Source organism: Heteronotia binoei, chromosome 1 (assembly GCF_032191835.1).
Source record: "Heteronotia binoei isolate CCM8104 ecotype False Entrance Well chromosome 1, APGP_CSIRO_Hbin_v1, whole genome shotgun sequence".
In the NCBI taxonomy this organism is placed as follows: Eukaryota; Metazoa; Chordata; class Lepidosauria; order Squamata; family Gekkonidae; genus Heteronotia; species Heteronotia binoei.
Window position 1 is genome coordinate 196,390,598 of NC_083223.1, and position 16,209 is coordinate 196,406,806.

At 43.4% G+C, this 16,209-nt stretch overlaps 1 protein-coding gene across 3 annotated transcripts in view; it reads left to right on the forward strand.

The window, feature by feature from the left end:
- Nucleotides 1–16,209, forward strand: part of SUSD4 (sushi domain containing 4) — a 203,029-nt gene that overhangs the window by 140,829 nt on the left and 45,991 nt on the right. The window contains exons 4-5 of one of the 3 annotated variants that reach the window (XM_060246075.1): nucleotides 4,881–5,060; nucleotides 10,535–10,723. The exons of 1 other annotated variant lie outside the window; for it this stretch is intronic. In XM_060246075.1, the coding sequence (XP_060102058.1) occupies nucleotides 4,881–5,060; nucleotides 10,535–10,723 (369 nt within the window). The remainder of the gene's footprint in view (nucleotides 1–4,880; nucleotides 5,061–10,534; nucleotides 10,724–16,209) is intronic. One more of the 3 variants, XM_060246081.1, reaches the window with a different exon arrangement.

Below are 16,209 nucleotides of genomic sequence, written 5' to 3' on the forward strand. Positions count from 1 at the left end.
GACTGCAAATGGCAGCTATGAAGAAACAAGGCTATAAATATGCAAACTGTCTTGAATCCCAATCTTCATGTAAAGTGAAAACACTAGGAGTGCTGAGGTTTGGAAGGAAATGGGGGTATGACTACAGCCTTTCAAGTTGCTTATAAATTATTTATCTGATCAAATGTATCATGCATAAAAGAGAATGTTGGTTGTGAGTTTGCAGCTGGGTGAATCTAAGGCAGGGAAATGCTATTGACCAGTTGATTTTTCACTATCAAAACTGAGCATTTTAGTCTTAGCCAGATTCTTTTTCACTGCTGGTCCTAGAAGGGGAAAATGCTAGAAAATGATAGACTTAGTGCAGATGGCCTTTCCCTACCAAAACAGTCAGCATAAGAGTACAGGACTTGGTTTAGACCAGAGGTTCCCAAACTTATTTGGCCTAATGCCCCCTTTTCAGAAAAAAAATTACTCAGCACCCCCCTCCCCCCTGGAAATTGACCTTCAAGAAGAGGACTAAAAGATGCGGTGACATATTTGTACACAGGGATGTTGTAAACAAGACATTTTGAAGCTTGAAATTCTAAAATTATTTTATAAAATCAACCATAGTAAAATCAACCATAAAATCAGCACTTGCATACACAGAGGATTTTTGACATTTCTTTATAATTATTATCCCACCCTCCTTGCAAGTGGGCTCAGGACAAGCAACAACAACTGAAATATAGTATACAATGCATCACATCCATCATACAGAACAATGCAACAAAACCAATGGAGATAAAATATGCATGTAGCAGTAAAAAGAAAAAGCAACAGGCAGTCTGAGTTCAATTCACCAATTAGTTCTGGCTTGCAAAACGTGGTCAGTTAAGTCCTGTTTTTCAGCCTTGCTCATCTACTTCTCTTTCAAATAGATTAAGTTCCAACAAACTGGCAGCCCTGAAGTCTCCAACTTGAAAGATATACACATAGAAAATTAAGATAACAAAGGATAATATTAAAATAAAAATAGGATATAATGGAGAATTGATTCATGGGTATCTGGGGCTCTGGGAGGGCTGGTTTTGAGGTAGAGGCACCAAATGTTCAGCATAGCATCCAGTGCCGCTTCTCAAAACACCAAGTTTCAAAACAGTCAGACCAGGGGGTCCTTTTCTATGAGGACCCTAAGAAGGAGCCCCTATCCTTCATTGTTTCAAATGGAAGGAAGGCATTTAAACAATGTGCAATCACTTTAAATGTGATTGCCAGAACTCCCTTCAGAGTTCAATTGTGCTTGTCACAAACCTTGCTCCTGGCTCCACCTCAAGGTTTCCTGGCTCTATCCCCAAAATCTCCAGATATTTGAGTCAGACTTGGGAACTCTACCCTCACATGAATAGTTGGGGAAAAGCCACCTTTGCAATTTCTTTAATTTTTAAATCATTACTTAACATCAGCAGTACAGAGATTAGAGTAGTATTTGAAGCAGCAGCTGTTTATCTCAGTCAGCTCCGTGGGAAGTAAGGTCAGAGCATGAGAAACATGAAGTAATTAATGAAGCAGGCAGCCAGCAATTCAGGCAATTGCCTGGCTCCAGGCAATTCAGGAAACATTTAATGGCTTCTGGAATGACATGAAAGAATAAGGAAGTTTCTTTGAAGAGGCTTTACTACTATGGAGATAGAGAGAGGCTTCTTTGATGTAATGCCAGTTGATCATTGCTTAGTTTTTTAATGACTGTGTCATAGTTACAGGGTTGGGTTGGGAGGGCAGACTAGACTGCCATGGTGCCCCATCCACAAGTCGCAGAAGCCTCCTGTCAAAAAATTGAGCGTTTCATCAACCATGTGTGTGATGTTTAGTTTAGTTTAGTTTCGATTTATATCCCGCCCTTCCCACCGAAGTGGCTCAGGGCAGCTCACAGCACATAAAATCTAACATAAAAATATTAAATGTAAACATTTTACACAGTTAAAACATTAAAAAAACATAACAGCAGTCTATTAAAGCTACACTCAGTTTCCAATGCCGGTTAGTTATAAGCCAGCCGGAAGTGGGCTGTCTTACAGGCCCTGCGGAACTGGGCAAAGTCCCACAGGGCCCTCACCTCTTCTGGTAGCTGGTTCCACCAGGAAGGGGCCGTTACAGAGAAAGCCTTGTCCCTAGTAGATTTCACGCGGGCTTCCTATGGCCCGGGGACAACGAGCAGATTTTGAGTTCCTGATCTCAGTACTCTCTGGGGAACATGTGGGGAGAGACGGTCCCTCAGGTAGGCAGGTCCTAGGCCATATAGGGCTTTAAAGGTAATGACCAGCACCTTGTACCGAACTCGGTATATTATTGGCAACCAGTGCAGAACCCAGAGCCCCGGCCGAATGTGCTCCCATCTTGGGAGCCCCAATAACAACTGGGCGGCGGCATTCTGCACTAACTGCAACTTCCAGGTTCGGCACAAGGGCAGCCCCATGTAGAGAGCATTGCAGTAGTCCAACCTTGAGGTGACCGTTGCATGGATCACCGTTGCTAGATCGTCACGCTCCAGGAAAGGGGCCAACTGCCTCGCCCGCCTAAGGTGAAAGAATGCGGTCTTGGTAGTGGCTGCTATCTGAGCCTCCATCATTAAGGAAGGCTCCAATAGTACCCCCAAGCTCTTGACCCTGTGCGTCGCTGTCAACGGCGCACCGTCAAAACTGGCAAAGGGATTTCCCCTCCCAGACCCTGACGACCCAAGCAAAGGACCTCTGTCTTCGCCGGATTTAGCCTCAGCCCGCTCAGCCTGAGCCACCCAGCCACGGCCTGTAACACCCGGTCCAAATTTTCTGAGGCACAGGCCAGCTTGGGGGTATTCCTAGATACCTCTTTATCTATGGAGGCCCAGGTTGCCTGCACTGCAAGGGCTGCCTTTTTCCATCTGAGGCGGGCCTGACAGTTGGCCCCCCTACCTCACCCCCCCATGATCAAGCCACAGTGATTCATGCAATGGTCACCTCCAGATTGGACTATTATAAGACTCTCTACGTGGGGCTACCCTTGATCCTGTTCCGGAAATTCCAGCAGGCGCAGAACGCTGCAGCCCAGTTATTAGCAACGAGGCCTATACTGGTGCAGATGCATCCAATGCTATGTGAACTGCAGTGGCTACCCCTGGATTACCAGATCTGTTTCAAGATGTTGGTCCTTACTTTTAAGGCCCTTTACGACCTGGGGCCTCCATATCTCTGGAACCACCTCTCCCCATATGAGCCAGGCCCTGAGGTCACATCTCCTTGTGATCCCTGGTCCTAAGGATGCCCGACTGACTTCAACAAGATCCAGGGCCTTTTTAGTCCGGGCCCCCACCTGGTGGAATGAGCTCCCACTGGAGATCCAGACCCTGCGGGACTTATCCAAGTTTCACAGGGCCTGTAAGACAGAGCTCTTCCACCAGGCTTTTGATCCAGCTTGTGTCCCCTGAAGTCATCGCTTCCCCCGGCCTTATCAGCATCTTACCATCTAGGTGCTTAAGTTACATTGGATACTATTTTGATAATTCTGTAATTTTGCAGATTTTGTAATTAAGATATTGTCTAGTCTGGATGTGGTTTGTTTAATGTTTCTGTAAGGTTTTTAATGTTGTAGGCCGCCCAGAGCCCACTTGTGGGATAGGGCAGGGTATAAATAAAAAAATTAAATTACATTTAAAATTAAACTTTCCAATTGGTGCATGGGGAAGGTTTGAAGCAGGGAGGAGGTGTGCCTATTGTGAGCTTTTGTGACAGAAGGCCTCCCAAATAAGGAGATAAGGAAGTATGAGTATAGCGAGCAAGATGACAGCTCTGAGAACAGAAGTCACTGGAAGCAGGAGATATACAGATGCATTTTTTTTCCTGCATTACTCTTGAAAAGCTTATTTTCTAGGTCCAATCCACCCACCATCTAAGAATTAATTTAGTTCGCTGAACTTCCCTATATACAAAAGGCAGTTTGATGATTTAGTTGTGTGATCTTTCCAAAGAAGTGTGTAAATTTGCTCCCCCCAGAAAGCCTGCTGATTTTTCCTTTATAAAGCTCTTGCAACTCATTTCCAAACTGTATTTTAAATTGGAAAAGTTCAAAAGAATTTGAGAGTCCTTGGAAGGTATCTTACTTTAAGTCATTTGCATAAAATAGATAGTTCTGTGATTATGCAAACATACACTGTGTTGGATTCTTGCCCATGTTATCAAAGTCATGCTGTTAAACCAGTGTGATATAGTGCTTATAGTGCTGGACTGAGACTAGAAAAGGGTTCAATTCAGATTTGCCATAAAATTTACTGAGTTGCCTTAGACCAATCATTCACTTTAAACTCAACCTCCCTCATAGGAAGGTTATGAAGATAAAGCAGAGAACATGAGAATCATGCATACTGCATTACAGGAACATCAGAATAAAAATCACTAAGTAAATTTTGTCAACTGGATGAAAATGACTGTATGAACACTGTGAAACTGCAATGAGTTAAAATCTGTAGCATAGTTCTGATTAGATAGTTTCAAAGCTTCCTTTATACTGTGTCTTCAGTTTTATTTTTTCCCCTTTATAGCATTATCACTGATGGAAGAGGTAGCACTCTTCCCTGTACTGGAAATATAATTTTAAATATTCATCTAATATGATGTGGAAAGAAGGAGAAATTTGTTGCTAACTAGTTTGACTTGAACATTCTCCTTCTGAAAGCTTATAAACTTTTATAAAACTTTAAATAATGAGAACCTAAAGACATCTTGTAAATGTCTTAATGCTGATGACCAGGAAAATGTGATGTTAATTGATATGGATATAAAAGCGTTCAGATTTTATAATAGTAAGTAGTATTGGAGGATAAGTTTTTATGAGTTTTGCCACTGATTTAGTTGGCCAAGTTGTTAATATGTAATTTCTTTATGAAGTCGCAGATTGCCTTGCTCCACATGTTGAAGATGCAGATGTTCATAACAAGACATACAGGACTGGAGATAAGTTAATAATCAGCTGTCATGAAGGATTCCAGATCCGTTACCCTGATTTAGACAACATGGTTTCAGTATGTCAAGATGATGGAACGTGGGATAACCTACCCATTTGCCAAGGTTTAGTACACCAGAACATCCTATTTTAATCGCACTTTGTCATAGTGTAATACATTTTTGTTGCCTAATAGTCAAAGGAGATAACAGCTATCAAGTGAAAAAACATCTCAACAGAAAGACTTTTTCCTATAAAGCTGGGCATTCAGTTGAGACCATTTAGTTTACATACCACTTACTTCAGTGAATGACCATTGCATTTTCACTGTTGTTTATTTTGTATGGTCTTGCAGAACCCATTGTATTAAGAAGCTAGGATTGCTCTATTCTAGGATTGCTCATTTGATAGAATTCTTAGTAAATTCTAAATGTATTTATGGAATGCAGTTCAATTCATGCCATTGTATTTTCAGTAGTTGCCCCAACGTTTAGAAGTTCACTGCCAAAGGAGGCTTCCTTTGCCTCCTACTCAGTCTGATGTTTGATGAAAACCTGTTCATAGCACCCAAGGTCAAAAGTTCAGGGGTGCTCCTGGAACCCTCTTTAAATATGGAAGCCCAGGTGGCAGCCACCGCCAGGTCAACCTTCTATCATCTATGGCTGATAAGGTAGTTGGTCCCCTACCTCGAACGCAGCAACCTGGCTACAGTGATCCATGCCACAGTCACCTCAAGATTGGATTACTGCAATGCCCTCTACATGGGGCTGCCCTTGTCTCAAACCCCGAAGCTCCAGTTAGTACAGAATGCAGCAGCCAAGTTGTTAATGGGCCTTCCTATACAGGAACACATTCAACCTGTGCTGAAAGCGCTGCACTGGTTGCCTAAAGCATACCGGGTCCGTTTCAAGGTGTTGGTTCTCACCTTTAAGGCCCTATATGGCCACGGGCCTGCATACCTGAGGGACTGCCTTTCGCCACATGTTCCCTGGAGAGCACTTCGGTCTGGTTCGCAAAATCTACTTATAATCCCCAGCCCTAAGAGACCAGGCTCATGACACCTAGAGCCAGAGCCTTCTCTGTAGTGGCCCCATGCTGGTGGAATGAGTTGCCGGAAGAGGTCAGGGCCCTGCGGGAGCTCATACAGTTCCACAGGGCCTGTAAGACGGCACTCTTCCACCAGGCATTTGTGAACTAGGTTGCTGGCCACTACAGCTTAATGCAACATATGAACCACCACCAACAATCTACTGTACAGCAGCTGCAGAGAGGACAACTAAGATCTTTTGTACAGAGAATTACAAATTTGGAAATGATTAAGATCATAGCACTAAAATTTTTATGTATTTATGTTTATTTTATTCTGTGTTTTATGGTTTTAATGTTATACTATTATGTTTATTCATGCATGCACATATCTGTGTGAGCTGCCCTGAGCCTGCCTCGGTGGGGAGGGCGGGATATAAGTGGAACAAAATAAATAAATCTGCCTAACTAGACTTTATGGGCATGCATGGTTTCTGCTGACTTAGATGTACCCCATGTGTTTTCAGGTAGCTTCTAATAAAATAAATGCATTATTTGACAAATCCATGTTCAGTGTTCAAACTGATCCCACACTGGCTGCAGATATATATCGTAAGCACCACTACAGTTCTAGCTGTGTTCCACATTCAGCTTCTCCCCACAATCCAAGTCAGTTCCCCTACTCATGAGGAGTGCTGGGACCCAGATCCTGTGGTGATATGTCTCTCTCCTAGCATTTCTTTAGCAGAGAGGAGGCCTCGGGCCACCAAGTGTGCCTTCCTGTGGCTGCCCCATGCCTCAGTCCTAGCCATCAACCTCCTCCACTTCTGGGATGCTTGGTGAGGGGTGGGGGCGTGATTGTGGGCAGATCCTGCTGGGACCTTCAGGAAGGGTTGCCAATCCCCAGGAGGGCGCAGGGGATCCCTTGCTCTGGAGGGCCTCCCCCCACTTCAGGATCATCAGAAAACTGGGTGGGGAGGGAAATGTCTGCTGGGCACTCTATTATTCCCTATGGAGACTGATTCCCATAGGGTATAATGGAAAATTGATCCAAGGGTATCTGGGCTCTGGAGGGGCTGTTTTTTGAGTTAGAGGCACTACATTTTCAGCATAGTATCCAGTGCCTCTCCCCAAAATTCCCTTCAAGTTTCAAAAGGATTAAACCAGGGGATCCAATTCTATGAGCCCCAAAAGGTGCCCCTATCCTTCATTTCCAATGGAGGGAAGGCATTTAAATGATGTGTGGTCCCTTTAAATGTGATGGCCAGAACTCCCTTTGGAGTTAAATTATGCTTGTCATAACCTGGTTCTTGGCTCCACCTCCAAAGTCTCCAGATATTTATTGAATTGGACCTAGCAGCCACTACCTTCAGGCCTGAGAGCTCTGCAGGCTCAAGTGGCAGTACTGGTTCAGGGTTCTTTTTATGAGACATTCATTGGAAAGTATCTCACTGGGAGGGTCTGTCAAGGTGGAACTTAAGGGCAGGTTGTCCTTCTCTGAGGACTCCTCTTCTCATGCTAACCCAGGGTAGTCTGTGATACCTTGTTCCAAACAATTATACTGACTCCTGCAGGAGACAGGAAATGTTGAATGTGAGGATGTCTTATCATATATTATTTTTACTAGGCATAATACTTTATTAATGTTGATTTTAACTATTTTATTATGCCTATAATCTGCCCTGAGCCCATTATGAGAAAGGGTGGAATATAAATTTACAAAATAAAAAATAAAAATAAATCAGGGCTTTTTTTTTAGCAGGAACTCCTTTGCATATTAGGCCACACACCCCTGATATAGCCAATCCTCCTGGAGCTTACAGTAGACCCTGTATTAAGAACCTTGTAAGGTCTTGGAGGATTAGCTACATCAGGGGGGGTGTAGCCTAATATGAAAAGAAATTTCTGCTAAAAAAAAACGCCCTGCAAGGCATTATGAGAGAGAAGTGGACATTATTGGTCAGTACCCATTTAACACCTTTAATATCAACATAGGCCTAGTTATCTCGCTTGGATATTTACAAAGCACCTATATTTTTATGATTGAGGGTTTTCATCTGGAAGAATACAAACTTCACCTGTCACTTAAAATTAGGTGGAATAAATGTAAATTAGTGGGATAAAATAAATTTAGGTGCATTTCAAAGAGAAGACAGAGGGCCCCAATATACATTCAGAAGCAAAATGTAACAAGAAGTGGAAAGTTTCAGCAGTTTCTTCTTAAAATAGATGCACAGTATAGATTTATAAAACAGCTAAACTGCTTTGCATTGCTATATTTTCTGAGTTTAGTGAAATTAAAATAGCCTAAAAATATAGTAAACACAAGCCAATTGACTTATCTCCAGAGACTAAATGCTAACCCAGATTTCAAATAACAAAATGCTTTCAAATATTCTTAGATCGCTTTAACATGTTTCCAGTAGAAGCAACATTCATTTTGATAGAGCAGCTACCAAGTTTATTCTGTCTGTTGGACAAACATGCAGCTTTTATTGTTCCAGTAAAACAACTGAGATGGTGTAGGTGCTCAAGCACTGAGTTTCTCACCCATATTAGGAGGGGAAGGCCCAATGTTCTGTCACAGCTGAGGTTTTTAGAAAGACATTGAAATTACAAGCAAGGGGACACACTAGGCTGAGGGGTGCCCACTCGCCCGGCTACCAGACAAGACTGTGGTGGCCAATGGAACTGTTACCTGGTCTTTATGCTCTAAAAAAGCTTAAATCGCAGATATGTTTAGTGTGCCTCAAAACAGATAACACACCATCCTACACAAAAGGGCAAAAACATGAAATCCGTTTCTGAGAGTGAATCTACTGCTAAACAGCATTGTGAGATGAAAAGTCTCTCTGACACCTAACAGGAGGAGTTTGTTCCCTTCCTGTGTGGGCACAATCAAGCTCAGTGAGGAGGCCCAAAGACCACCTATGATGCAGCTGAAACAAAAGGCTAGGGTTGCCAAGTCCAATTAAAGAAAAATCTGGGGACTTTGGGGGTGGAGCCAGGAACAAGGATGTGACAAGCATAATTGAACTCCAAGGGAGTTCTGGCCATCACATTTAAAGGGACAGCACGCCTTTTTAAATGCCTTTCCTCCATAGGAAATAATTAAGGATAGGGGCACCATCTTTTGGGGCTCATAGAATTGGACTCTCTGGTCCAATATTTTTGAAACTTGGGGGGTATTTTGGGGAGAGGCACTAGCTGCTATACTAAAAATCTGGTGCCTCTACCTCAAAAAATAGCCCCCCCCAGAGCCTCCAATACCCATGGATCAATTCCCTATTATTCTCTATGGGAATCGTTCTCCATAGGGAATAATAGAGTGCCTAGTAGACATTTCCCTCCCCCCCACACACACTTTCTAAAGGGGGGGCCTCCATACCAGGGAATCCCCCCTCCCTGCCCCCTCCCTCTCTCTCTCACACACACAAACACTTACCGTACTTGGTCTTCTTCCAGCAGAATGTGCTTGCTGGGAAAACGAAAGTAAGGCTGCACAGGAAAAGAAAGGGAGGGGCCGTTCCTGTTTCCTGTGCAGCCTTAAAGGGCCGTTCCTATTTCCTGTGCAGCCTTAAAAATGGATCCCAAGCTGTAAAACAACATGATGCCTACAGGTATGTTCTCTCTCCCCCCGCCACCAGATTTTTTAAGAGCGGGGGAAGAGGCTGAAAATTCGGGGGTCCCCCACCAGGGCGGGAGGGTTGGGAAGCCTACAAAAGGCCCTGTCCATAAGTTCTTCTGTGGAATCCCCTGTGCAAGCACCAGTCATTTCCGACACTGGGGTGACGTTGCTTTCACGTTTTCATGGCAGACTTTTTACGGGGTGGTTTGCCATTGCCTTCCCCAGTCATCTACACTTTCCCCCCAGCAAGCTGGGTACTCATTTCACCGACCTCAGATGGATGGAAGGCTGAGTCAACCTGAGCCGACTACCTGAACCCAGCTTCCACTGGGGATCGAACTCAGGTCATGAGCAGAGCTTAGGACTGCAGTACTGCAGCTTTAACACTCTGCGCCACGGGGCTGTTCTGTGGAGCTCCATTTATTTCAGGGAGAACTTCTTGGGGAATTATTCCCAACTAAGGGCCTTGCTTTTCAACATTTTCTCCAGTTTTGGAACTGTTAACTTGTTAAATTGGTCAATTTTTCTTTAATATTTGTGTGAATCTTTAACAGGATTGATGACAATATGTATGATGTGGGACAACACACTTGACGGGCAAGGAATCAAGCTGATTGTTCAATTAACATACAGTCTAATTTCCAGTTACAAAGGATAATATGTAAAGAGGAGAGTGAGGCCTGTAAGAAATTAAGACTGACTTTTCATTAGTCTATGCTGAGTTCACAAGAATGCATTTGCCACAGTGATATGCTGAGCGTTGAGAGAAAGTGATCAGGCACGATGGGTAGTGAATATGAGAGTGAGTCAGGCAAGGAGGAGTGGTGTTCACTGTGGGGGAGAGAAGGGAATATATATATTTTTAGCTTGATAGCTGTAATTACGATGCTTTAAAAATAAGCAGCACTTTATAATAAAAGATACCTCCTTCTTCTTAATTTGCAGGTTGCCTGAGGCCGTTGGCTCTTCCTCATAGTTACATTAATATATCTGAGTTCGAGTCCTCCTTCCCAGTAGGAACAATGATATATTATCAGTGCTTTCCTGGATATAAACTAGAGGGGACAGAGTTCCTTGAGTGCATGTATAACCTTATCTGGTCAGATAGCCCACCTAGGTGCCTTGATGTGGAAGGTAAAACATCTTTTTTAAAATTTCATTATCAGTTAACAATCAGTATATTTTTACTTGGGCCATTGTTTTCCCACTTTGTCCATCTTATTTTTTTTTCTCAAAATGTGTAAGCAGCATTTGTTTTCTTGCTCATTGTTTGAATACAGTGTTATGATAGTATTTAACTTAATTATTAAAATTGTTTTCAATCTGTTCGGTAACATTGCTTACTACAGTGCTATATTATGCTTACTACAGTGCTTACTACAGTGCTATATTATGAAAACTGTTACCTTAATATTGAGATGCCCAGGCTAGAAGCAGAATTTCTACTCACTTATTCAGGTCTGATTTTTTTTTTTTCTTGAGGATGGCCAGACAGTTACCCCTCAATTTAGCTCGCCCTGGTTATGGGAATATTAGTATCTGCTATTCTGACTAGGCCAGAAATAAAGCCTGCAAACATTAGTTTGCAAATTGAGAGGCAGGCTTGCAAACATGTGCTTTATTTTCCCACCCTCTCAGCTCTTCAGTGTGAGTTCTTCTCTCTTCCTTTGTTGGCTTTATAGTCACTAATTATGGCCTGGAAACTTTTCAGTCTGAAGATGGATTTCATAATGAATGGGAAAAGATACTTATGTTTTATTAAGTCATGTCATTATGAGATTTGCCCAAAGGTACCTAAATTGTAGCACTGATACCTACATTCAAGATTCCTGCAAGTCCTGGACACTTGTTCTTTCTTTATGAAAATCTAGGGCCTCAGTCAAATAATCTGGAAAAGATCAAAATATGTTGGTTGGTGAAATGGATTCATGGGAATTTTATGGCAGGTTAAATATGAAGAAGTGATTGTGGTAGATTTGGCATTTGCAGTCACTGAGCTATAGTAGAGTTATTTGATATGTATGAGCTGAGTTGAAGGAAGGGAAAGGGAAAGGTCCCCTGTGCAAGCACCAGTCGTTTCCGACTGGGGTGATGTTGCTTTCACAACGTTTTCACAGCAGACTTTTTATGGGGTAGTTTGCCATTGCCTTCCCCAGTCATCTACACTCCCCACCCACCCCCCAGCAAGCTGGGTACTCATTTCACCGACCTTGGAAGGATGGAAGGATGAGTCAACCTCGAGCCGGCTACCTGAAAACTCAGCTACTGCCGGGGATCGAATTCAGGTCGTGAGCAGAGCTTAGGACTTCCGTTCTGCAACTTTACCACTCTGCGCCATGGGGCTATTGAGTTGAAGGAAGAGAGTGGGGAAAGAGAGCATTCAAACCATTACCATATTTCTTAGAGTAAAGAACATTCAATGCATTGTGCTGATATTTTAAGGGAAGTATTCATAACTATTCCAAGGTCAATATCTTGAGAAGATACTGAGAAGTTTATTTCAATCTGTGGAGCCCTCCAGTTTATCATTGTGCTATTTCTGCAGTCCTACATGGATTATGCACAGGACAACCATAGAGAAGTTTCTAGAACGGGTGTTAAACATGTGGTTTGTGGGTCAAACTGCCCCCCCAGAGGGCTTCAATCAGGCTTGCGGGGCTCTCTTCTCCCCCTCCTGCCTCACCCTGCGAAGCTCCAAGGCTGTGGACGTTCATAGCTCCTTCTGCCTTCTCTGCTAAAGCAGAAGCGAAGCTGCGGAGAAAATGCAGAATGGATTTCCCACTCAGGCCTATGGACAGAGCAGACCGGAATGGGAAATCTAATCCATATTTTCCTTGCAACTTTGTTTTAATGGAGAGGTTTAGCTTCCCAGCATTCCTATGGCCAACTGAAGTTTTCTGGAGTTATGTCCTTGTACCTCAAACATTGATGCTCTGAGTCAGCTTTGTCTCTTAATGGACATAAGGACTAGTTTCTAGTGAGTACTTTGACTTGGGAACCCACAGCCAATGGGGAATATTACACAGGCTCACGGGCCACTGCTAATCTGAGTAGACCCGGGGCAGGGAGGAAAAGCTTGCAATACCTTGCCATTTCATGTTTTCCCAAGCTGAGAGTATTTTATCTTTTTTAGTTTTCTGCTGTGAGATCCTTGTGGTTTTCCTTGATGTTTTATTTTTAAAATTGCATTGCAAAATCCCACTATTCCCATACCTTTCTGTTTTAAACAAAATATTGCAAGAGTTTTAAGCATGTTTGTATTTTAAGTTAAAAAATAATAGCTTTTATTGTGTTTGTCTGTGTCTTTTACAACATCTCCTCTATCTGGCATTACATTTTCGGACACACATGGCTCAACCCCACAAAGTCCCATTTATGTCAGATCCACCCTCCTAACAAATTAGTTTGACACCCCTATAGAAGCTAATAAAACCTTCCCCCTTCCTTCCCTCTCCCCCATGCCAATTTCCTGCCTTTTACACCATGAAAAAGAGGAGGAAGAGCCACCTGTCCTTCATATCTTCCATAGCTGAGAGGGATGGTCTTTTATCAAAGCTTCTTCTCTGAGGAAAAGATTGTACTTAATTTTTCTCCCCTATGAGGAAAACAGGACAATTTCTTTTTCCCCAGTATTTCTCAAAGGATGTACAGGAGTTTTAAAAGTGAGAGAGCCTGTGAAAATGGCTTCCAAAGCTCTGTTTTAAAAATGTATGTCCTGTGGGGCGAAATTTCCCTATTCTGATGACTACACATTTCTCAGGCTTAGTGAGGAGCACAGTTTCTCCAGATGCTCTGTCTGTAAGCAGTTCACACCAAAGGCAAAGCATGATTGCATCTCCTAACTTAAGGTAGCTTTAAGGGAGAAAGATCTTTGCAGGTTTAATGAGGGTGTGATCATACATGAAACCATCTTGGAAAAAGCATGGCCACAGCTTATTTATTTTACAACAGACAAAGGAGAAATGACACAGCATAAAGACGAGCCCTAGTATTGGGCAACCTGCCCGCTGCCTAATGCACCCATCCTCCAGCTCGCTTGCTCAGTGGTTGACCTTTAAGTGGCAGAGTACTGGGATGTATGTAGGCACTGGCATCTGCAGTGACCTTGCTATCTGGGGTGAAAGGGAGCTGGCAGCCCCCCACCTGGGCCTGCTTGGACCTGGCCGCTTCCCTCCAGCCTCCCTCTGTCTCTTGTCCTGCAAACCATGGTGGAGGTAAGTCTCAGCCGTGCTTCTCTTTCCATTTCTGAAAACTGTCCAAGTCTGGCAGCTCTTCAGGTTCCTAAAAGGCACTCTGAGACTGGTTCCGATGTTTTCAGGTTCATCCTTAGAGCCACCTAAGACAATACCTCAGTTTCAGTGCATACTGCTTCAAGTTACACCATTTCCGAGATGTCTCTTAATAAAGTGCACTACAAACACAAGCACTATGACAAGACAGAGGACCTCTATCTTAACCCAGATGCCTTCAGTTTCAAAAGTACCTTGGACCCAGGACATAACTCTGGATCAAACCCAGCTGGACAACATAAAAGAGGTAGTGCTGATCCCACAGGCATCCTTGCCATCAGAACACTCCCCTGTGCCTATGCGTTCCATGACAGAGGGTGAACTCCTCAAACCCAAGCCAGTAACATTGGTTCCAATTTTGTCATCTGCTGCCTGCCCTAACATCCGTCAATGTTACAGCACACTTGGGTTTTAATACCACAATTCATCTCATTCTGTATGTAAATAAGTGGTATAGGATGATGTTAATCCTATTTTTTTTCTTTTATTTTCTTTCTTCTGTTTGGATAAAATTTGTTCCATCTGAATGATATGAAGGATGCAAATAAAATTGAAATTATTTAAAAAAAATGTTACAGCACACTCAGATCTGTTTGAATATGAGCTGAGGTCTCTGTATCAAAATCCTTACCAGTATTCTGGCTGTATCCTTATGGTCCTCGCAAAAATTACCGTTATGCAACATGCAGATGACACCCAGCTCTATCTGTTGATGGGCAGCCAATCCGACTCCTCCCCAGAAGACCTGGCCATGGCGCTTCAAGCTGTATCAGGGTGGCTCAGACTGAGTCAACTGAAATTGAATCCAACAAAGATGGAGATCCTGTACCTAAGTCGTCACAGTCTAGGAACTGAGGTTTCATTACGGACCTTTGACGGGTCACTACTTACACCGATGCCCGAAGTTAGGGGTGCTCCTGGATCCCTCCTTAAATATGGAGGCTAAGGTGGCGGCCACTGCCAGATCCACCTTTTATCACCTTTGGCTGATAAGACAGTTGGTCCCCTACCTTGAATGCAACGACTTAGCGACAGTGATCCACGCTACAGTCACCTCAAGATTGGATTACTGCAATGCCCTCTATATGGGGCTGCCTTGTCTCAAACCCGGAAGCTTCAACTAGTGCAGAAGGCAGCAGCCAGGTTGCTATTGGGTCTTCCCTTATGGGAGCATATTCAACCTGGGCTGAAAGCACTACACTGGTTGCCTATTGCATACCAGGTTCGTTTCAAGGTGCTGGTTCTTACCTTTAAGGCCTTATATGGCCAGGGACCTGCATACCTTAGGGACCACCTTTCCCCACATGTTCCCCGGAGAGCACATTGGTTTGGATCAAAAAATCTGCTTTTGGTCCCCGGCCCTAAGGAGGCCAGGCTCATGACAACTAGAGCCAGGGCCTTCTCTGTAGTGGCCCCACGCTGGTGGAACGAGTTGCCAGAAGAAGGGCCCTACAAGAGCTCATACAGTTCCGTAGGGTCTGTAAGATGGCACTCTTCCACCAGGCATTTGCAAACTAGATTGATGGCCACTACAGTCCTCAGGAAACATCTGGACCACTTCTTGCAAGCTGCCCTGTAGCAGCAGCGGAAAGGACCATCTAAGACCTGCCTACAGAGAACATAAATTTGAATTTAAGACCATAGCACCAAAATGTTAACTTTTTATGTTTTTAAACTGTTCTATGGTTTTTATGTCTTTTATATGTTTTATACTCATGCATATGCTGCCCTGAGCCCACTTTGGCAGGGAGGGCAAGATATAAATGGAATTAAGTAAATAAATAAATTATAAAGCCAGGATTCTATATCCCCCCTCCTTGCTCAATCCAACTCATTCTGCATGCAGCCCAACTGCCAGGCATCCTCCATCTGCTTTCTTTGGACAAGACTGTGACTTGTTACTGGATCTAGAACCAGACCCTTGTCTGTATAATCCCCAATGAGATTATGAACAACTCTTTTATACTGAACCAGACTGTAACTGTTCTCAGAACCATCTCCAGAGGACATTGTGGCAGAGAGCCTACTACCTACTTGCCAAGTGAGGACTTTCCATCTTTGTGGCAAACAGTTTATTTGTATGGGTAAATCATTAGAGATGGTGCCTTCCCATGGGCCACTCACCCCATCTTTAAAGTAGTGGATCCTGGCTCTACTGGACTTGTTGCTTTTCCTATGTGGATGAGCTGTTGAAGGTGACAACTGGGCCCCGACTATGACTTGTCTCTGTCTCCACTTCAGCTTGAAGAATTTATAATAGAACTCAACATGAAATTTGCTTTTTCCTTTCCCACCATCCTGTGGCTAATTCCCTGGTGATAGGCTTCATCC